Source organism: Gopherus flavomarginatus, chromosome 3 (genome assembly GCF_025201925.1).
Source record: "Gopherus flavomarginatus isolate rGopFla2 chromosome 3, rGopFla2.mat.asm, whole genome shotgun sequence".
NCBI lineage: Eukaryota > Metazoa > Chordata > Testudines > Testudinidae > Gopherus > Gopherus flavomarginatus.
Window position 1 is genome coordinate 239,060,575 of NC_066619.1, and position 22,451 is coordinate 239,083,025.

The 22,451-nt window shown below is 43.9% G+C and overlaps 2 protein-coding genes across 6 annotated transcripts in view; one reads left to right on the forward strand and one right to left on the reverse strand.

Annotated features, from left to right (window-relative positions):
* Positions 1-22,451, reverse strand: part of LOC127048267 (uncharacterized) — a 426,185-nt gene that overhangs the window by 384,932 nt on the left and 18,802 nt on the right. The window lies entirely within an intron of this gene.
* Positions 1-22,451, forward strand: part of ATP8A1 (ATPase phospholipid transporting 8A1) — a 267,561-nt gene that overhangs the window by 120,894 nt on the left and 124,216 nt on the right. For all 5 annotated transcript variants that reach the window (XM_050947405.1, XM_050947406.1, XM_050947404.1 and 2 more), the window contains 2 exons: positions 9,188-9,257; positions 11,164-11,248. In XM_050947405.1, coding sequence (XP_050803362.1) covers positions 9,188-9,257; positions 11,164-11,248 — 155 coding nt within the window. The remainder of the gene's footprint in view (positions 1-9,187; positions 9,258-11,163; positions 11,249-22,451) is intronic.

Here is a 22,451-nt window from a genome sequence, read left to right on the forward strand (position 1 = left end):
CGTAGCCATGCGCCGTATATCGTGGCTGCAGTCTTCCGGACTACCGCCGGAGCTACAGTACACGATTCAGGACCTGCCATTCGATGGGCAGGGCCTTTTCTCTGAGAAGACGGATCCCAGGCTACAGAGCCTGAAGGCAAACCGGGTCATCATGCGCTCACTGGGAATGCACACGCCCCAGACTCAGAGAAGGCCATTCCGCCCCTACCTTCAGCGCACTTACCCTTCCGACGCTCACCACAATTGTTTGTCAGTATTTATATGGATGACACACTGCACTCCCTCAGAGATTCCAGAGCACTGCTTCATTCCTTGGGCATCTACATTTCAGCCCCAAACTATGTACCATTTAGATATCAGAGGCAATCCAGGCAGAAAACACCTATGTACCCCCATCACAGATTTTCTGATACTTGCACAGGAAGAAGCTGACGTTTTCTTGGAGAAAACTATCTTCCTTGACCATGGGCTATTCTACACCTGCTTCCAGGCAGCAGGTTTGATGCAAGGATCAAGAGCCACGCTTGAGCTACTCAGGTCCCAGCGCTGCCTTTTGGGTGTAATCTTGCTTTCTTCCATCATGGACTATGATAACAGACATTTAAGTACTAGAAGTAGTCTCCCTCCGATGGCTATTTCATCTAATTTCATTCCTTACTCTAGGAACTCCCATCCCCCACACACACACTCACCCTCCTTCCCAATCCCTCTTAGGTAACCTTACGAAAAACAGCTAAAGGAAGAGGTGGCTTCTGTACTTCATCTAGGCGCCATGGAAGAGGCACCTCTGGAGGACAAGGGAAGAGGCTTCTACTCCTGGTATTTCCGTATCCCGAAGAAAAAAGGGGATATTTGTCCTGTCCTAGGCCTGAGACGCCAGAACAAATATACACACTATCGCAGATTCAAGATGATAACAATTGCCTTCACCATCCCTTCCCTTCAGGCTCAAGACTGGTTCATGGCTCTCAGGCTACAAGATGCATACTTCTGTCAAAGTTAGAATCAGGACTCACAATTTGTCAGACCACTCTGTTTTATTAGTGCAGCGCTCCGCCAATAGCACCCAGATAATGTGAGTACCATGCAAGACACAAACTATCTTATTTATACAGATAAAAGGGCGAGCACTTAACAAGATAACAAAGGAAGCAGAATCTGATAAGTTTACCTGGGCTAGGCATGCATATCTTATTTCCTTACTAACTATTACCGATCGTCTGTTAATGTTTCGCCATTAGCACCCTTGTTTATGCCTAATGTTTCTTTTCCTGGCACCTGTATTTCAACATTTCTTATTTCTGATTAAAGGTACATACAACATTTCTTTAATCCATTCTTATTTTTACAATTTAATTCATTCTACTTTCACACTTCCATATTTTCATCCAGTCAGCCCACAGGGAAGTACCTGTGATTCACAAGGGGGCCTAATCACTACTAATACAGAGTGCTGCCGTGTGGGCTCTCCACAGCACTGAGAGGCTTTACAAAATATTTAGCTGTTGTAGCAGCACATCTGAGGAGATTGGGCATTAAGGATTATCTATATCCAGACTATTGTCTGATCAAAGGCAGATCTCATCAGGAAGTCACCATAGCCCTGAACTATATTTTTCACCTATTCAGAAATCTGAGTTTCATGGAGAATTATGAAAAAAGTCTCATCTCATCACAAACTATAGAATTAATAGGAGCCCACATCGTCTTCTGAGAGGTATGTTTTTGCTAATTTGGAAGCAGAGTTCTTTTTCTTCAGATTGAGCAAGAAGTACTTGTCATGAGTACCAGGCTGAAAGGCAGTAAAGGGGCATTAGCAATGATAGAGCAGCCGGCTGAAGGAGAGCTCCCAGAAGGAGTGCTGGTCCCCAGTGGAGTCATAACCCTACCTGCTGAAGCCCAGGAAAAGGTGACTATACAGATTACTAATGAAACAAGTAGAGATGTTGTTGTGAGGCAAGGACAAAAGATAGCAGACCTCTTTGAGCCTGAATCAATTGTAAAACCCCAGTGTGAGACTCAAGTGCCAACAATAGACCTAGCAAAGTTTGACTTTGGAGATTCACCATTGTCCGAGGAGTGGAAAGATCGCCTAAGAAGGAAACTTTGTGAAAGATCCAAGGTGTTCTCATTGCATGAGTGGGATGTGGGATGTGCAAAAGGAGTAGAGCACAACATCAGACTACATGACCCTCGACCTTTCAGAGAGAGATCTAGGAGGCTTGCTCTCTCCGAGATGGAAGATGTGCGACAACATCTTCAAGAGCTGGCTGCAAATGGCATCATTACAGAGTCCCGCAGCTCATACGCCTCGCCCATTGTGGTGGTCCGTAAAAAGAATGGGAAAATCCGGATGTGTATTGACTACCGCACCCTAAACCGCCGTACTGTGGTTGACCAGTACACAATGCCTCGAGTTCAAGATGCCTTAGACTGTTTGCTGGGAAGCCAGTGGTTCTCTGTGTTGGATCTTCGGAGTGAATACTACCAGATCCCTCTGGGTGAAGAAGATAAGGAGAAGACAGCCTTCATCTGCCCATTAGGGTTTTATCAGTTCGAACGCATGCCCCAAGGGATTTCTGGAGCACCTGCCACATTTCAACGTCTTATGGAGAAAGTTGTGGGAGACATGAATTTACTGCAAGTGTTAGTTTATTTGGATGACCTGATTGTGTTTGGAAGAACTTTGGAGTAGCATGAAGAAAGATTTCTTAAAGTGCTTGATAGGCTGGAGGATTATGGTTTGAAGCTTTCAATTAACAAATGCCAGTTTTGCAGGACCTCGGTGAAGTATGTGGGGCACATCGTGTCCCAAGAGGGTGTGAGTACTGATCCTGATAAAATAGAAGCACTCACTACATGGCCACGTCCAAGCAACTACAGAGAACTCAAGACCTTCCTTGGGTTTAGTGGTTATTACCGCAGATTTGTGAAAAACAATGCTACAATTGTAAAACCCCTCAATGATCTTACCAGGGGATATCAGTCCAGCCAGGACAAATCTAAGACCAAGAATAAAAGGCCTTCCGTGCAGAGACACTATGGCCCCTTCGAACCCTTTGGGCCACGGTGGGATGAGAGATGTGAAAGGGCTTTTCGAGAAATCATTACTTGCCTAACTCATGCCCCAGTCCTAGTATTTGCTGACCCAAGCAAGCCATTTATCCTGCATACTGATGCCAGTTTGAAGGGTCTGGGGGCAGTACTGTACCAGGAGGTGGAAGGCAAGCGTAAACCTGTAGCCTTTGCCAGCCGAGGACTGTCTGATAGTGAAACCCGCTATCCCACCCACAAGCTGGAGTTCTTGGCCTTGAAATGGGCCATCACTGAGAAATTTCGAGACTACTTGTATGGGGCTCAGTTCCAGGTGTGGACAGACAACAACCCACTGACTTGTGTTAACAAGTGCTAAACTGGATGCTACAGGGCAAAGATGGGTGGCCGCTTTGGCTAGCTATGACTTCAGCATTCAGTACCGATCAGGGAGAAGCAATGTAGATGCAGATGCATTGTCCAGGCGTCCACAGGCACCACGACTCGCTGTGATACCCACGGATGGAGTGAGAGCTATTTGCAGTGTAAGTCGCCGAGAGCCGGAGGCCCATGAGAGCCTTCATGGATGTGTTGCTGAAACTTTGGGCCTACCCCCTGAATGCGTGCCTTCTGCTTCAGTAAACTATATTGCTTTGGACCAATCTCCCTTGCCCGTGCTCAATACGGCTGACTGGCAAGAGGCCCAGCTGCAAGATATTGACATTCGTGATACACTACTTGCCAAAAGAGAGGGGCGAGGCCCAGCTGAGGTTGTCCCACCTACCCCAGAGGGCAAACTACTATTGAGAGAATGGACCAAACTAAAACTGATTCAGGGAGTGCTACACTGCACGACCACCGACCCTCTACAAAAGCAACGGAATCAACTAGTGCTGCCAAAAGATTACAGAGCCCTGGTCATGAGGGCCCTGCATGATGACTTTGGACATTTAGGGATGGAGAGGACCCTGGAACTTATCCGCAGTAGATTCTATTGGCCACGGATGGCTGAAGATGTTCGCAGGAAATGTGAGACCTGCGCGCGATGTGTTCAAAGGAAAACTCTACCCACGAGGGCTGCATATCTGAAGAACATCACCAGCAACAAACCTCTGGAGCTGGTTTGCATTGATTTCTTGTCTTTAGAAGTGGACAAGAGGAATATTGGGAACATCCTAGTAGTGACCGACCATTACACGTGATATGCGCAGGCATATCCCACACGTGATCAGAGGGCCACCACTGTCGCTCGAGTACTGTGGGAAAAATATTTCTCAGTTTATGGATTCCCAGCCCGGATACACTCGGATCAGGGACGAGATTTTGAGAGTCACCTTCTGAAGGAGGTGCTGAGGATAGCAGGTATTAAAAAGTCGAGGACAACGCCTTACCACCCACAAGGTGACCCTCAGCCAGAGAGGTTCAACCGAACCCTATTGGATATGTTAGGGACTTTGCGGCCAGAGCAGAAGGCAACCTGGAGCCAACATGTTGCATTTCTGGTGCACGCCTACAATGCCACAAAGAACGATGCTACGGGGGTCACCCCATATCTCTTGATGTTTGGGAGAGAATCAAGACTACCCATAGATTTGTGCTTTGGTGTATCAGAGGATGGCGATAGCTATGAAACCCATCAGCAATATGTATCCCGACTACGAGAAAAGCTACGGGATGCTTATCACTTAGCTACGTCTGCAGCTCGGAAGAACGCAGACCGCAACAAACAGCGATATGATGTAGGGTGCGTCTGCAAGAGCTCCAGCCAGGGGACAGAGTTCTGCTGCGAAATTTGGGTATTGCTGGCAAACACAAGATAGCTGACAGATGGAAGGCAATACCTTACTTAGTGATAGAAAAGCTAGGAGACCTGCCGGTCTACAAGATCAAACCTGAAGAGGGTCCAGGGCAGACCAAAACCGTGCATAGAAACCTTTTGCTCCCTGTGGGAGAATTGGTAGGCAGCTCTTATGAGATGGGCCACAACAGGGCAACTGGGCAGAACGAAGGTGCTGTACCAAAGCCACCTTCCAATGTGGACAGCCGGCCTCCTGCAGCTAACCTACCCCTACTCAGCACATCTGACAGTGAGTCTGAGGAGGAAGACACAACCATGGTGTATCCTGGGATGAAGACAAGATTTCAGTCTCGATCCGCTGAATCAGAAGAGAGCACATCCTCTTCCGTCCTAAACCCTATGGCAGAAGTATTTAGGCCCATTCCTGACACCCTGAGCCACTGGTGGAACCCCCGTGTAATGACTTACACAGGCTATTGGACAGTGGTGACATACAGATGGAGGATGTCCAGAACACCTGCGACCCTCCACTGTTAGAACTAGAAATGCAGGAGCCTAAGCCAGTATCTGAGGGGAACTCACAGGAAACCTCCCCATCCAGCACTCAAGAGGATGTCCCCCCTACCATAGCAACAGAGATTCTCAATAGGCGAGACAGGGTAATGAGACCAGTGAAACGGTTAACTTACGATGCACCTGGGGTGATTAGTGAGGATCCTATACATTTAGCACACAGGTTTGTGAAAGCTAAAGTGGGCTATCTAATGCCTTTTGGAGGGGACCAATAAGTTGGTATAGTAGGGAATGTGATTTGTCGGGACGACAAATTCTTGGCTGGGGGGAGGATGTAAGCAGAGTCAGGATAAGCTGTACCCTGGTGGAAAGAATGTCAGAGAGTGTATTTGCATAGGCACGCCTACCCTATCCCAGACTGCCGAGCTGTGGGACTGCTTGGTGACAAATGACTCACCCTCAGTTGGGTGGTACTTGCTAGACAAGGGACATGGGTTCCAAAACCCAGTGAATTGAGAGAGGCTGGGGACACGTATCTGTGCCTGGTGGTGCAGGCTCCTTGTGGAGCCAGAAGCACCAGTTCCACCCCCCTTCTCTCTCCACTGTGGAATGTCAGAGTTGATTTTTTATTCCCTCAAGAATCTAAATACAGGTTACTGAGCTGAACTCACTTTGGGCTAATGGTGCACTAGCACTGGGGCTCCCCCACTAAGAGCTGAGATCACTAAGAGTTGAAATCACTAAAGAGCTGAAATGACTGAGCTGAGAGCACTGAGTACTGTGCTAACTAGTGGGGGAGCCTGAAGCGATACTGTGGAACAGAGCAGCTGGTGGAGTGGAGCAGTTGCGGGGACGGCTGGAGCAGATCATGGGACGGCTGGTGGCAGCAGAGCGGCTGGCAGAGCGGAGTAGCTGTGGGACAGGTGGAGCGGCCTACAGAGCGAGCGGAGCCGATCAGTTTGCAGAGAGAACTGGAGCAGCTCATGGAGCAGAGCAGCTGGTGGAGTGGAGCAGTTTCTGAGGACGGCTGGAGGAGCAGAGTGGAGCAGCTGGTAAAGCGGAGCAGTTCGTGGAGAAGGCAGAAGCAGAACCCACGGAGAGGAAGGACAGTTGGCCCCGGACCACGTAAGGTGCCCCTTTCTACCCAGGCTGGGGGGAGGGACCTCTACAGATAAACTCTCGAACTCTGGGGTGGCATTGACCAGAGACTTTTGGGTTGTTGGACTTTGGGGTGATTGGACTTAAAACCCTAAGGGGAAAAAGGACAATGCCAAACGTACTTGGAGGTGGGTTTTTGTTTATGGTTTGTGTTATAACCCTGTTTGTGGTGTTTCTCCAATGGGATGCCGCATTGATTCCTTCCTTTATTAAAAAGATTTTGCTATACTCAGACTCCGTGCTTGCGAGAGGGGAAGTATTGCCTCCTAGAGGCGCCGAGGGGGGTGTGGTATGTGAGGTCCGAGGTCACTGGGTGGGGGCTCGAGCCGGTTATGCATTGGTTACTGAAATGGAACCCCTGGATACTGAACCCGGCCCTTGTTGCTGCCAACTCAGAGGGGCAGAAGGGTTATAGGAAGCTCTCACAAATCAGATGTCCCAGTGTTCCTCCTCCAATCTGGGCCCAGGGGAGGCCTCCCTGATGTAACTTCAGGTTTCATGATCTCTGCACTCAGGGCCTGTCTTCACTACGCAGCTAAATTGACACCACTGCTATTGATGCAGCTGTGTTGATTTAGTGGGTCTGGTGCAGCACTGTCTGGCAGCCTAGATTTTGATTGGTTTCGTTCTACTGACAGAGATTGTTGTCTACAAGTACAAGGGTGTCTTTTGCTAAGTAAAAAGCTTTCCAAATGGAAACTTACTCTTCTAAATAGAAAATATTTTCAGATTTGTGTAGCCCAACACAACCTTGACTCGTTGAAGACCCTGACAGCAAAAATATTTAACTATATTCAGAGTCTGAAACACTCTTGACTCTCTTTCAGTTCCATGAAAATCTACATTGCAGTGATCTCGGTATGCCACCCAGTAGTTTATACCTCATAGTACTCAGATTTCTAAAGGGATTATTACATACTTTAGGAAATCACTTCTGATATGGGATCTTAACATTGTCCTTAGAAATTTAATGGTTCCCCTTTTCATTCCTCTTTCTGAATGCTCTTTAAACCTCCTTACTTTTAAGATGGCCTTTTTAGTCACAGCCAGGAAGGTTAATGAACTCCAAGCTTTCATGGCAGACCCACTTTATGCAGCATTCCACAAAGATAAGATGGTGGTAAGACCTCACCCCAAATTTATTCCCACTGCTCTGTCAGACTTTAATTTGAACTAATCTATTAATTTACCTGTTTTCTTTCCAAAACCCCACTCCTTCCTGAGAGATCAGAAACTCCACACTTTGGACATTTCAAAGGTTTTGTTAAACTACCTTAACAGGACAAGGCCTGTGGTTCTCAGAGATACTGTTGTCTATGTGGATCCCTCCATCTTCATTTTTTTTCTGAGACCTCCTTATCTAGGATTCTGGATTAGTGAGGGAACTGAGAGATGGTTGTGGCTGCTCTACCCTTTATGCGACTGAGTGGGGGAGCAGGAGAACATGCATAGTGCTGGCATGGACCAGTGGAAAGTACTGTTCAAAAGATTCTGATCCTGTGTGTGCAGGGTGTATGTGCTCTTAAAGTGGGATCCCACAGACAACAACATCTTGAAGAGCCACAGGTGCTACAAGGATAACTACTCATCTTTTCTTCAAGATAGTCTCTGCACATTTCCACCTTTGTATGTATCCCTTGATGCCTTTGAGGTTCAAGAACCTTCTATAAAGCAGTGCCCTTTGGTGATGTGTAAGTGTTCTCTCCTGGCCCAAAATATTTAAAACTTAGGTTATAAAAGGTCTGAGCATCCCAACCACCTCACTTCCTCCTTTTCTAGAACTAGCTGTGGGTATTGGAACCTTCTGTGCATTGCTGGAATGAATTTTGGGGGTTTAAGCCAAAACTCCCTTAAGTTATAATGTAATGTATAAGATAGGTAGTTGCACATTTAGGCCCAGATCCTCAGGTGTTGCCAAGGTGTATCCAGTGCAGGACCCAAAAGAGGGGAAGGACGGCACAAAGGTGACTTAAGGCAACTTTTATGCCTCCTCCAGCCCACCCTAGTTCTGAAGGCAACTGAATGCTGGTTCAGCCCTCAGCATAAGTTAGAAAATCCTCAGGGTTATTTTAATTTATGGCTGCTTGTAAAGGTTCCCTAGGGGTCATTGTGCTGTCTGGAGATGGACAGAACACAATTCACTCTAGGAAAGCTCCATTCTTTTCCCAGCGCATCTCCAACATATCCTGTGTTCCATTCAGCAGTACTTATGGCTAATGGAGTCTTGGTGTCTTGCACCTATGACACACCTTATGCCCATAGAAAGAAGGAACTGAGGTGGTCCAAGATGCATGGCCTTTTTTGCAAACTTGCTCCAAATATTTTGTACTCTATGAGGGCACTCATTAGGTGTCACTGGGTACTGCTTCACCGAAGGTTCCTGCAACTCAGTGTGCCCTGGAATGCTTCCTACAAGTGGGGATGTGCAGAGAGAACACACTCAAAGGACTACAGTTACTATGGTAAGTAACCATTTTTTTCATCATTTCATGAAGGAGGAGGAAAAGCCAGTGGTAGGACTAGTAGACATGATTATTTCATTACCTCTGATTTATATACAATAAGTATGATGTGTATTTATAAATATATATGCATATAAATGCACATGTTCAAGTTTTCTATTTGTTTTATTGATGGATGAAAAGGTTGGTGATGTTGATGGACTGCAATTTAACTCTCTTCCAGCACTAGAAAAAGAATGTCTGTGATTGTTCGCACACCAACAGGGAAATTAAGACTCTACTGTAAAGGAGCTGTAAGGTTTATTTTATTTAAATTACTATACAGTAATTTTTAATCTGTTAATTTGTAAATGAATATGCTATAGACATACAGAAAAATAAATAATTGAAATAATTACAGTCTGAAGCTATTGCACGATCAGCTGAAGTCAGATCATCTAAAATTTAAAAAACTCTAGGTTTCAGTCATGGCTTTTTTCAATTTAATTAGCTGTATTATATATTAAAATGTTATGTGCCAGGATTAAGGTCTTAATTGTGAGTTGTACTACATGCCTGTCTGGAAAAATAAGAACCCCCCACACTGTACATCTCTACTTGGGATACCCAGACCACTGCTCACCCATTTATTCCTTCTCTGAAGCAGATGGAAAGGGAATTGCTGGGGAGCCTGACCTCTACCCCCTGTTCACTAGCCTGAGAAGGAGAGAGGAAATGGTGAGGGGGAGAGAGGAAATAGTAACTTACTGATAGTATTAGGTCAACAGTAAATTATTGTTCCCTTGGAGTAAGGTATGTCTGAGTCACAGTGCATCCTAGAATGGTGCAGTTTGCACACCATGTGCCTAAAGTGATTCATCAAAGGAATTACTGATATATAATCTGAAATCAGTTTTAATTAGGAAAGAGATCTTGGAGTCATCATGGATAGTTCTCTGAAGACATCTACGTAGTGTGCAGCGGCAATCATAAAAGCAAACAGGATGTTAGGAATCATTTAAAAAGGGATAGAGAATAAGACGGAGAATATTTTATTGCCCTTATATAAATCCATGGTATGCCCACATCTTGAATACTGCGTACAGATGTGGTCTCCTCATCTCAAAAAAGATATACTGGCATTAGAAAAGGTTCATAGAAGGGATTTGGAACAGGTCCCATATGAGGAGAGATTAAAGACCCTAGGACTTTTCAGTTTGGAAAAGAGGAGACTAAGGGGGGATCTGATAGAGGTATGTAATATCATGAGTGATCTGGAGAAAGTGAATAAGGAAAAGTTATTTACTTGTTCCCATAATATAAAAACTAGGGACCACCAAATGAAATTAATGGGCAGCAGGTTTAAGACAAATAAAAGGAAGTTCTTCTTCACACCGCACATTCAACCTGTGGAACTCCTTACCTGAGGAGGTTGTGAAGGCTAGGACTATAACAGGGTTTAAAAGAGAACTAGATAAATTCATGGAGGTTGAGTCCATTAATGGCTACTAGCCAGGATGGGTAGGGAATGGTGTCCCTAGCCTCTATCTGTCAGAGGGTGGAGATGGACGGCAGGAGAGAGATCACTTGATCATTGCCTGTTAGATTCACTCCCTCTGGGGCACCTGGCATTGTCCACTGTTGGCAGACAGGATGCTGGGCTGGATGGACCTTTGGTCTGACCCAGTATGGCCATTCTTATGTTCTTAAAACCAGTTCTTCAATATTTATAAAAATTGAATACAGGATTGCTGATATTCCACATTCCTTATCCTTCCAAATGAAAATTAATGAAATAATGTCATTGTGTAACTCTATGCACAGCTTTTTTGTTGGCCAAGTAGAAGTGAGAATGAAAGCTACTAAGCATCAGTTTCACTCTGTACTTAAATTGGGGTTGAGGGGGGGAGAGCAAAGGAACACGAAGGGTGGAATAAGGGGAGAAATGTATGAAAGGTGAGGAGAAATAAAAACCCCCTCAAATAATTCCAGATTAGGAGAAGGTGTAGAGATCTACAGAACTCAAGGGCTCAGAAAGTCCTCTTCTTTTCTCTCCTTCAGACCAGAAATATGCTTCTATTTGTGTTGCTTGGCCCTGAAATACTTTGATATAGTGTTACATATTTTTCTGCCTGTTTTCCAGAATTTCTGTTATTGTTGTCACATCAGTGAAACCTGCTTGCTTTGCTTTATTGTATCTTCGTTCTGTTTGCATTGTAGGACACAGTTATTTATGACCGTCTGGCCGAGAGTTCCAAATACAAGGAGATTACTTTAAAACATTTAGAGCAGTTTGCTACAGAAGGTGAGTAATAGTGCTTGATATAAAACAATATGAAATAAAACCTCTCAATTCTCATAGGTACTATAAATTTCAGCATTTATTATATTGTAAGAATTTATTATATGTATGTTTATTAAACTCCTGTAGCCTCTGAAAAAGATGGTCCTTTTCCTGACGAGTATATGAATATAGACAGATAAAACAGTTAGACTCGGCCTAAGTAGAGGCTTTTAAAATTCAGTTGTGCTGTTCAAATGTATTATGAAGACACAGTAGAGAGTCCATGAAATTAGAATGCAAACTCTTTTGCAACCTTTAATTTTGATCTCTCCCAACCTCTGACTTTTTGGGAGGAGAGGAAAGAGGTTGGAGGGAGTGGGATGAGGATGGTTCAGGAATCAATGTTGACACTATGATGGCCTTGCGCAGAGAGGCCATCCATCCACCCTTTGACAGTTAAGTTCACTTTAATGCTGCTTTACATTGCAGGAGTGAATCCATTACTGATAACTCTAGGGAGTCCTCCTATAGCCACCACAACTGTTATGTCTCTGTATCCCCAGTGGTCTAGCAGAATCATCTCTAACCACTATTCAGTGATGATTAAAGGGATGTGGGTGCCCTGTTTGGGTTCACAAATAAGAATCTGTAAGTGTCCTGAAAGGCTGTCTATAAAGACAATAGGTACAATGGACACTTTAAACAAAGTTAAAAATCACTAGAAAACCCCACACTTTAGATGCAGGCAGAAAACCACCTCTGCAATAGAAAATAGTGATATCGTGTACACTTTTGCAATAGTGCTTTGCTCTTATATAGCACTTTTCATCAGTAGATCTTAAAAGCACTTTACAAAGGAGGTAAGTATCATTACCTCCATTTTACAGAAGGGGAAACAGAGACACAGAAGTAAAAAACTTTCTGAATGTCACCCAGCAGGCCTGTGGGAGAGCCAAGAATGGAACCTAGATCTCTGGAGTCCTAAGCCAATGAGCCACAGTGCCTCCCAGATACTGCTCTGAGATCTTTCTGTGTCTGATAGAGGAAAGCAAGTTAATCATGGGTTATAGCATCATACAGTAAAGGCCCATAGTATGAAATTCATCCATGCAATAAGAAAAGATGGATGGGTAAGGAACAACATTAAGGTTATTACAGTAAACTCAACTGCAAATGTTCTCTTTCATTTTTATATAACTTTAATAAAATTTGTTTCTAAGTTCTTTAACAAAATGCGTAAGTTATTTTAGATATATTTTACTAAATGTTCATGCAACAAATAAGAACCAAATTAATTTATCTATATTTATAATTATCCATGAGATTTTAATGGTCCTGCCCCCTGGGTGCTGTAACACTGAAAGTGAAGCATAAACAATCTATTGTTAGCTCCTTTTGCAGAACAGATTGCAGGATTTTCTGGTTGTATGGTAGATAATATAAATTAAGCTCTTGTTCCTGAGGAAGTCCAGAGCCCCTTCTCCCTGCTTTGGTCCCAGATCAGGTAAATGGCTCCAGGCTGCTCTTCCCCCATTCCGCAACTTCACCTTTAGGCCAAGGGGATGGGGTAGGGATGGACTGGATTGGTACAGTTGCTGGCCTGATGCGGGGGCACTGTCACTCCAACTAGGTTTCTGCTGGTATTAACCACTCAAGCTGGGCTCTCCACATAGGATGCTCTTCTTCCTCCTCTCTCTTGGCAGTTCCTCCCAGTGAGGGGGAAAAGTAGTTTTGTATATCTTGGGTACTTGTATGACCCCTATTGCCACAGTAAGTGAGTGGCTCACAATCCTGAATATCTTTAGCCTCACAATATCCCTGTGAGGCAAAGAAGTACTATTATCCCCATTTTACAGATAGAGAAGTGAGACAGAGAGGCTAAGTACTTTCCCCAGGGTTATACAGGAAGTCTGCAGCAGAAAAAGGACTTGAACCCCAGTCTTGCATGTCCTCTCTCATAGAATCATAGAATATTAGGGTTGGAAGCGACCTCAGGAGGTCATCTAGTCCAATCCCCTGCTCAAAGCAGGACCAGCACCAATTAAATCATCCCAGCCAAGGCTTTGTCAAGCTGGGCCTTAAAAACCTCTAAGCATGGAGATTCCACCACCTCCCTAAGTAACCGATTCCTGTGCTTCATCACCCTCCTAGTGAAATTAGTGTTTCCTAATATCCAACCTAGACCTCCCCCACTGCAACTTGAGACCATTGCTTCTTGTTATGTCATCTGCCAGCACTGAGAACAGCCTAGCTCCGTCCTCTTTGGAACCCCCCCTTCAGGTAGTTGAAGGCTGCTATCAAATCCTCCATCACTCTTCTCTTCTGCAGCTAAAAAACCCCAGTTCCCTCAGCCTCTCTTCGTAAGTCATGTGTACCAGCCCCCTAATCATTTTTGTTGCCCTACGCTGGACTTTCCAATTTGTCCACATCTCTTCTGTTAGTGGGGGGACCAAAACTGGACACAGTACTCCAAGTGTGGCCTCACCAGTGTCGAATAGAGGGAAATAATCACTTCCCTTGATCTGCTGGCAATGCTTCTACTAATGCAGCCCAATATGCCGTGGGCCTTCTTGGCAATGAGGGCACACTGCTGACTCATATCCAGTTTCTCGTCCACTGTAACCCCCAGGTCCTTTTCTGCAGAAGTGCTGCTTGGCCAATCGGTCCCCAGCCTGTAGTGGTGCATGGGATTCTTTCTTCCTAAGCGCAGGACCTGCACTTGTCCTTGTTGAACCTCATCAGATTTCTTTTGGCCCAATCCTCCAATTTATCTAGGTCACTCTGGACCCTATCCCTACCTTCCAGCATATCTACCTTTCCCCGCAGCTTAGTGTCATCTGCAAACTTGCTGAGGGTGCAATTAATTCCATCATCCAGATCATTAATAAAGATATTAAACAAAATCGGCCCCAGGACCGACCCTTGGGGCACTCCACTTGATACCAGTTGCCAACTAGACATCGAACCGTTGATCATTACCCATTGAGCCGGACAATCTAGCCAGCGTTCTATCCACCTTATAGTCCGTTCATCCAATCCATACTTTTTTAACTTGCTTGTAAGAATACAGTGGGAGACCGTATCAAAAGCTTTGCTAAAGTCAAGATATATCACATCCACTGCTTTCCCCATATCCACAGAGCCAGTTCTCTCATCATAGAAGTCAATCAGGTTGGTCAGGCATGACTTACCTTTGGTGAATCCATGTTGACTGTTCCTGATCACCTTCCTCTCCTCCAAGTGCTTCAAAATGGATTCCTTGAGGACCTGCTCCATGATTTTGCCAGGGACTGAAGTGAGTCTGACTGGTCTGTAGTTCCCTGGGTTCTCTTTCTTCCCTTTTTTAAATATGGGCACTATATTTGCCTTTTTCCAATCATCCGGGACCTCCCCTGATCACCACGAATTTTCAAAGATAATGGCCAATGGCTCTGCAATCACGTTAGCCAACTCCCTCAGCACCTTGGATACATTAGATCTGGACCCATGGACTTGTGCATGTCCACCTTTTCTAAATAGTCCTTAACCTGTTTTTTCATCACTGAGGGCTGCTCACCTCCTCCCCATACTGTGTTGCCCAGTGCAGCAGTTTGGGAGCTGACCTTGTCTGTGAAGACCGACACAAAAAAAGCATTGAGTAGTTTAGCTTTTTCCACATCATCTGTCACTATGTTGTCTACCTCATTCAAAAAGGGTCCCACACTTTACCTGACCACCTTTTTGTTGCCAACATATCTGTAGAAACCCTTCTTGTTACCCTTCACATACCTTGCTAGCTGCAACTCCAATTGGCCTGCCTGATTACACCCCTGCACGCTCTAGCAATATTTTTGTACTCCTTCCTAGTCATGTGTCCAAATTCCACTTCTCGTAAGCTTCGTTTTTGAGTTTAAGCTCACCAAAGATTTCACTGTTAAACCAAGCTGGTCGCCTGCCATATTTGCTACTCTTTCTGCACTTTGGGATGGTTTGTTCCTGCATATCACTAAGGCTTCTTTAAAATACAGCCAACTCTCCTGGACTTCTTGCCTCCTCATATTAGCTTCCCAAGGGATCTTGCCTATCAGTTCCCTAAGGGAGTCAGTCTGCTTTTCTGAAGTCTCTTGCTCTTTCTTTCCAGTCCACTTTCTCACTTTTACCCTTTCTTTCCCTCCTTTTCTCTGTGTGGAGTGCATGAGTGCAAGTTTTTAAAATCTGTGAGCACACTTAATCCTATTGAGCTGATAGGTTTTAAGATTGCCCTGAAATACTCATGCATTCCACATAGAAAAAAACAACTAGGATAACAGTGGTCCTTGCTCCCTGAAAGTTTCCCAGTCTTCTTCTCCATGATTCCTGAACCTTATAACACCTTGTAACATGCACATTTTGTCAAAATCATCCTGGTCAACACCAACTCTTTCAAAGACAAATCTCTACTGTCCAGGAACTTACCAATTTTACTTATCGGCCTACCCCATTTATAGAGTAATCATCATAGTACATCTAAGCTCTGTGCAATAAACCATAGCACAAAACCTTATAAATAGAATTAAAGAACCAATAGAAACAAATGCATGCAAGAAGCCCTTGATTTTTTTGTTTTGATTGTGTGTTCCCTGATGTCCAAGGGAATCCATTAGACCTTCCGTTGGCGGCAAGGACATTCTTAATCCTAAGTTGAGGCACTTATCTTTAGTAAATAGGGAGTTATGATCTGGCCAAATCTTTTGAGACCTCTTACACCAGGAAGGCCTATTTCTATTCCATTGTTTCAGAGATTTCTGCTCCTCTCTTTCCCCTGTTTTATCATCAAGCAATTGATCCCTTTGGTTGCTGTGGTGGTTTCCTTTCACGATCATTGTATGATGGCCTAAGTGAGAGGGAAGAGGGAAAAAAAAAAGCTAGCCTCAGGTGTATTCCATATGTTTGTTCTTCATATTATGATTTGCATCAGGAGTGTTTGGGTAGCTCTAAATAATCGTATATAGTGCCCACAGTATCATACTCAGAGTATCATACTAGAAAGGAAACCTAAAATAGGAATAGGCTATGGAAATAAACAAAAACTTGTCAGATAACTGATAGTGCAGCAGCCTAATGCTCCTGATGAGTAAATCTTTGACTGCATGGATCTCAGTTTCTGGGCTGCTTAGAAACTTTAAAAAAATATGTACTGGTCAGGACAGCTGAAATGTAACATGATGTGAAGGTCTGCCTTCCAAATCTAGGATACTGGTTTGAATCAAGGCTATCTAGGTAGTGTTTATTCTCTGATAATCCACGTGACATGAATCCAGGGTCTCAATGCAGTTCTTAGTGGATAATTGTCCTCTTCCAGATCACCAGCAAAATTGGCAATCTCAGCAGAGAGGTTGGGGATTGAGCTGACATGAAAACTGAACTTTTGTGCCTCCTCTAGACATAGGCCTGGTCTACACTGCGGGGGGGGGGGGGGCATTTGATGTAAGATACGCAACTTCAGCTACAGGAATAGCGTAGCTGAAGTCGACGTATCTTATTTCGACTTACCTCCTGTCCTCATGGCGTGGGATCAACAGCCACGGCTCCCCCGTCGACTCCACTTCTGCCGCTTGCCCTGGTGGAGTTCTGGAGTCGACGGGAGTGCATTCGGGGATCGATCGCTACCCACCGATCCGGCGGGTAGTCTGGACATACCCATAGTGTACTTCTGTGTCCTTGTAGGGAAGTGTGCTCTTGCACTTCTCATGTCTTTTTCTCCAGACCAGTCAATCTGTGACCTTACAAGCATGGAATTCACTTGTTTAAAAAAAAGTGTTCTGCCCTCTGTAATGCATTAAAGAAGAATTCAGTATTTATTATTGCACCAAATTTAAATACTGCCAATAACATTACGCCTTTTCTTTCATGTTTCCATTCATGTGACAATATAGTATGTCCTTGGCATTTGCTACACATATTTGCTGCGTTGTTCAAAATGAAGTGGTTAGCATTGCTGGCATTTACATTTAGACATTTTAAAAAATTCCATGTTAATACCCATTTAGGTGAATGGAAGAACTGTATAATTCTCTGTGGTCTTATTCCAATCTGTCAAGAAGGAAACTCAATAAGAGTCTCAATTTTTCATTAAGATTCTTTGCAATCAATACGCCAGTAAATTTATTTTTAAAAATTAAAGTTTAGATTCTGGAGAAGAGCAAATTCCTAGGAAAATCCTAGCTCTTTAAATATTCCACTCTCATTGTTGTTTTTCCACTTCATCATCTGATTGGTGGATTGTGAAAAGATTTTTAGAAAGATTTTAATATCCAAGTTATTCAGTCCTTCCCACCTTTCTCTCTCCCATTCATCTTTCTGGATCGATCTCATGGAACTCTTCTTATGAGAAAAATTCAGTCCATTTCTCAGTGTAATCTTTCTGCTAAGTTGTACTGACAGTAACAAAGCCCGGGTTCAATATCTAGCGTTTCCTCTTAACATTACAAAATAGAACTGGCTTGAGGCTCCTCCCAATAATATGGGAAAACTAAACACCATCCCTGGCACCTCTAAGAGGCAATACTTTCCCACTCACAGACACGGTCTGTGTATAACAAAAGAAAACTTTTATTAAAAGGAAGAGGGAACTCAGCATTGATTTGGGAAAACACCACAACAACAATTCAAAAGTGTGCAAACCACAAGTAAATACCCACCCCACAGTGCAATGAGTAGTGTCCTTTGCCTCAGTTTCCCACCTGTGGTATGGAAGTCTGACAGACTAATGTCCCTTTAACACATCACTCCCCTTCATTTCTTCTGCATGCCATTCATAGATGGTTGTCCAAAGTTAGCTAAGTCCCAGAATTCAGGAGTGTGTTCACGTGGTTTCACTTCCTACCCCAGAAAGAGGAGAGGAGTCGTTGAGGAGTGCTGCTGCTCAGGGCTGCTGCAGCTGTTATCGCTGCTTGTTGCCACCTTTGCCTCTACTCACTGCTGCTGCTTGCTGCTCCTGTAATGTCATGTTTTAAGGTTCCAGCGCTTAGCCCAGTTCTTAGTGATTTCAGCTTTTAGTGATTTCAGAGGGTAGCAGGGAACCTCACTGCTAGTGCAACCTCTCCATCGTCTTTCCCACATCAATTCTAAGGCTCAGCCTGTAGACTTGCTCATCTGTGATTTCAACAATAGCAATGACTGAGCAGAAAAAAGGACTGTCTGATCAACTCTGCCTTTAAACACTGGAGAGGCAATGGCCAAACGATATCTAGGACTCCTTAAACAGAATCCACACTACCAGATAGGAACACCTCTCCCCATCCCCTCTGCCTTTCACTTAGCTTTTCCAACACTGACCCCTGCTTAGCGAGCAGGGTTAAAGTTAGGGTGACCTTCTCAATTGGGGCATGCTAATTACAGTTCTGCTGCCCTTTACTCATACAATAAGGAAAACAACATTTCATTTCCCCTGCATTCAATACTAAACTAAATTTTAACTCAAAACATCAAAAATTGATCACTTTGGCATTTAGGGCAGCAACGAAACTCCTCCACTCCTGTCTGTTTCTGGAAAGTCTTTCAATGGTTCCCCAGCTGTACCCCAGGTTTTTCAGCTCAGCTTCCATAGCTTTTCGCCATGTTGCTTTCAGGCAGCCTCATTTTCGCTTGCCTACAGGTGTCCATCTTATTGCTACTCTGGTGATGGAATCAATTTCCATCCGAAACACATGGCCAATCCATCTCCAGTGTATCCTAGTAATGATGGTGCTCGTATCCTCTTGGCTGCACTGTGTCAATAGATCTTGGTTTTAGATTGTTCTGGGCCAGAAGATACGGAGGATTTTTCTGAGGCAGGTTTTATGGAATGTGTGTCTATGAAAATACAACCTGCTTCTGAGATCTTTTTCCCCAGTTCATCACTAGATGTCAGGGGAGAGCTTATTCAAACCCTTCTTACATCAGTCTAGGATGACCACACATAGTTTCATAGAGCTATAGGGCCTAAAGGGGCCACCAGACCCCTTTATACCACATGCCATTGTATTTCTCCCAAGTACCCCTATGTTAAGCCCAAAGACTTCAGTTAGACCAGCAGCTTATCCAAAACTCTTTGCTTTGTAGTTTAGGATTGAGTTGTACATTAGCTCTGATCCTGCAAGCTCTTAAGTTTCATAGGATTTATTGAAGGTCTGCAAGATTATAGCTCTACATCTTGGAGGACATATTGAATATCTGGAAAACTTAGCTTTGGATATAAATGTCAGTTCATGTTTAAAGCTTGCATGTACTATTTGGGGGTTGGCAAAAAGAGGGCTGGGGCATTAGAGGAGTAATATGATCCTTTTTGCTGTTAGGAAAGGCCAGAAGAAACATAACGATTTTTTAAAATTTAAATGTATGCATTTTAACTTTTTAAAGCTCCTATGTTTTGGGTAGATCGGTATCTGCTCCTTTAGCTCCTTACTGACGAGTGAGGAGAAAAAGACCTTGTTACTGCTGATATTGAATAAGAAAACAAGTCAGGATGGGGACAAGAATCTGTCACATTTCTCCAGAGACCCATCACTCCGCAGTACAAGAAATCCAGGCCAGAATGGCTGTAGAAGATTGTTGGAATTATTTGAAATTATTAATATGGGAACCACCAAACTCTAATTTAACCATAAATTCTTCATTAAATCCAAAGGCTTATACAATTGCTCTACACACGCCAAAGAAGCTGAAATAATAAGCAATTTGCTACATCCAAACAGTAACAAAATATTTATAAACATTTGACCAAGATACTTACAAATGGGCTAAATCCAGGGATGCTTAGACGTATATTGGTCAGCATTATTAATGAGCCCTTTAAGAGTTTACTTTTTATACCCTTTAACGAACAAGTGATGTCACTGACAGTTACTGACTTCAGCTAAAAAAACAATTTGAGACAGTTCACCCTTATTTCCAGTCTTAATCCAGATAAGATGTACGACCTCCTTTCTTCCCAAGGCCTTTCTTCCTTATTTCTTCCCCTCCTTCCTGCTGACCAACAGCTTTTTCATTGTACCTGCATTCACATAGGAAATAACACTGCTGTGTGAGGTAGAAAGGTCCATGTTGGCTCCTTTTGAGATTTTTTTTGTCTTATTGAAAACCACCTGCGATCACCTCTGTCAGAGGCCTTCTTTTTAGAAACGTCCCCTTATTTCATTACTTATTCGTTGAAGCAGACAGCCTCCCTACTTCATTCCTTTTGGCCTTATAATGTTGTTGTGTTATGATAGGATAGTTTAATTTGGGCAATTGATCTTGGATTATCACCAGATAAGTCTGCTCAATGGTCTGTGGGGAGATGTTGGATGGGATGGGAACTGAGTTACTGCAGAGAATTCCTTCTTGGGTGCTGGCTGGTGAGTCTTGCCCACATGCTCAGGGTTTAGCTGATCGCCATATTTGGGGTCGGGAAGGAATTTTCCTCCAGGGCGGATTGGCAGGGGCCCTGGAGGTTTTTCGCCTTCCTCTGCAGTGTGGGGCATGGGTCGCTTGCTGGTGGATTCTCTGCAGCTTGACGTCTTCAAACCAATTTTGAGGATTTCAATAACTCAGTCCTGGGTTAGGGGTTGTTATAAAAGTGGATGGGTAGGGTTCTGTGGCCAGCCTTGTGCAGGAGGTCAGACTAGATGATCATATTGGTCCCTTCTGACTTATGAGTCTGAGTCTATTTTCAAGGCCTTCCTTCTACTTGCCAGTCAGGGCGTTTCTTTACAACATATGTATATTTCCTTAACCAAATTTAAGCTAACTTTAATTCTGTATTTATGCTACAATGATGATGGGATTAAATCCACATCTGCTGCCAGCCAGAGAGGCAGCCTAAGCTCAGCCTCTGTCCTAAGTATCTGTACAAATGAGGCTCAGTCATCAGCTCTTTCTGTCCCTCCTACCACATCTGCTAACATCAATGATCCCCCATTCAGTAAGGAGCAGAAAGGTGTCTGTTCCCAGCACAGCTCCTTTCCTCCTTGTTGGGGAATAAAAAAGAAAACTGCCCTCAGAATAAGCCTCTCACCCATTTGTAAGAGGCTAAAGGGTGACTAATCTCAGGGAAAGTCCACTTTCCCTTTGCAATGGGTAGAAGTTGAGCTCCTCCTGGATGCCTAGCAAGGGGAGGGATTAGAGATGATGGTCATGGAGAGAAAGGACTAGATGAGCTTGCAAAAGTAAAAAGGGCTTGATCTGAAGGGAACTTTTTTCTTGCCTCCACCCCCAACACACAAAAGGAGGGCACTGGTTGTGCTGGGAATAGCTGTCCCTCTGCAAAGTGAGTCAGTGATGCATATGATGCAACTGCCTCCATGACTGATGTCCACAGCCACAACTGAGACTTCTAACAGACTCTCATAGACCGGTTTGAGGCAAAGATGAAAAACATTCTCTCCAAAGTAAATGTTCCAGGATCAAGGTGACACTATCCTCTACAATATGTCATCTATTTCTCAACTTCTTCCTCCAGTAGAAGAGGCAGGAAAAAGGCAACAGCCAGGAATCTGGGTAGGACCAATAAACTATTATTATGATTATTATTATTTTATTTATTTGTTATTTATTTGCATTGCAGTAGCACTTAGGGGTGCCAACCAAGATTAGGACTCTTGTATGCTAGGTTTAACACAAATTCACTTTAAAGACAGTCCCTTCCCCAAAGACCTCACTGTTATGACAAGACACAACAGGTGTGTGAAACAAATAGAGAGAGAGTGTTCATGAAATAACTAAAACAAGCAAATTATTGTACATTGAGTGGAAGTCTTGTTCAAGTGATATAAACCATTCAGCTGAAGTGATATTCCTTTTGGATCTATTCATCCTACTGATCTATCAGAAGGAACACTGCAGCATTCAGGGGATGCCTCTGATACAGAGGTTTCAAAAGTAGAAAACTCTGGTAGGATCATGGTTCCTTAGTCAATGTTGGAGGACACAAGCCTTTTCCATGGCTGTGACTCTGGCCCCAAGGATCAGAATCCGATTACTGGGCATTTATTTTTCCAGCAAACATGGGGAAGGTCTGCTAGTGATCAGTGGCTCCTCATAATCATAAGGACAGAGTCTGCATACAAACTGGAAATAACACCAGCAGATCACTTCGTGCATTAAAAAATTCCCAAAATCCATAAAAAAGAGCAGAGATGTAAATTGCTATAGATCACCATCTTCATGTCCCAACACTAGAACCAGTTTGCAAACAAAAGATTTTCTCGGTAGCCTGTTTGAGCTCTTTAGGTCTCAAGAAGTCTGA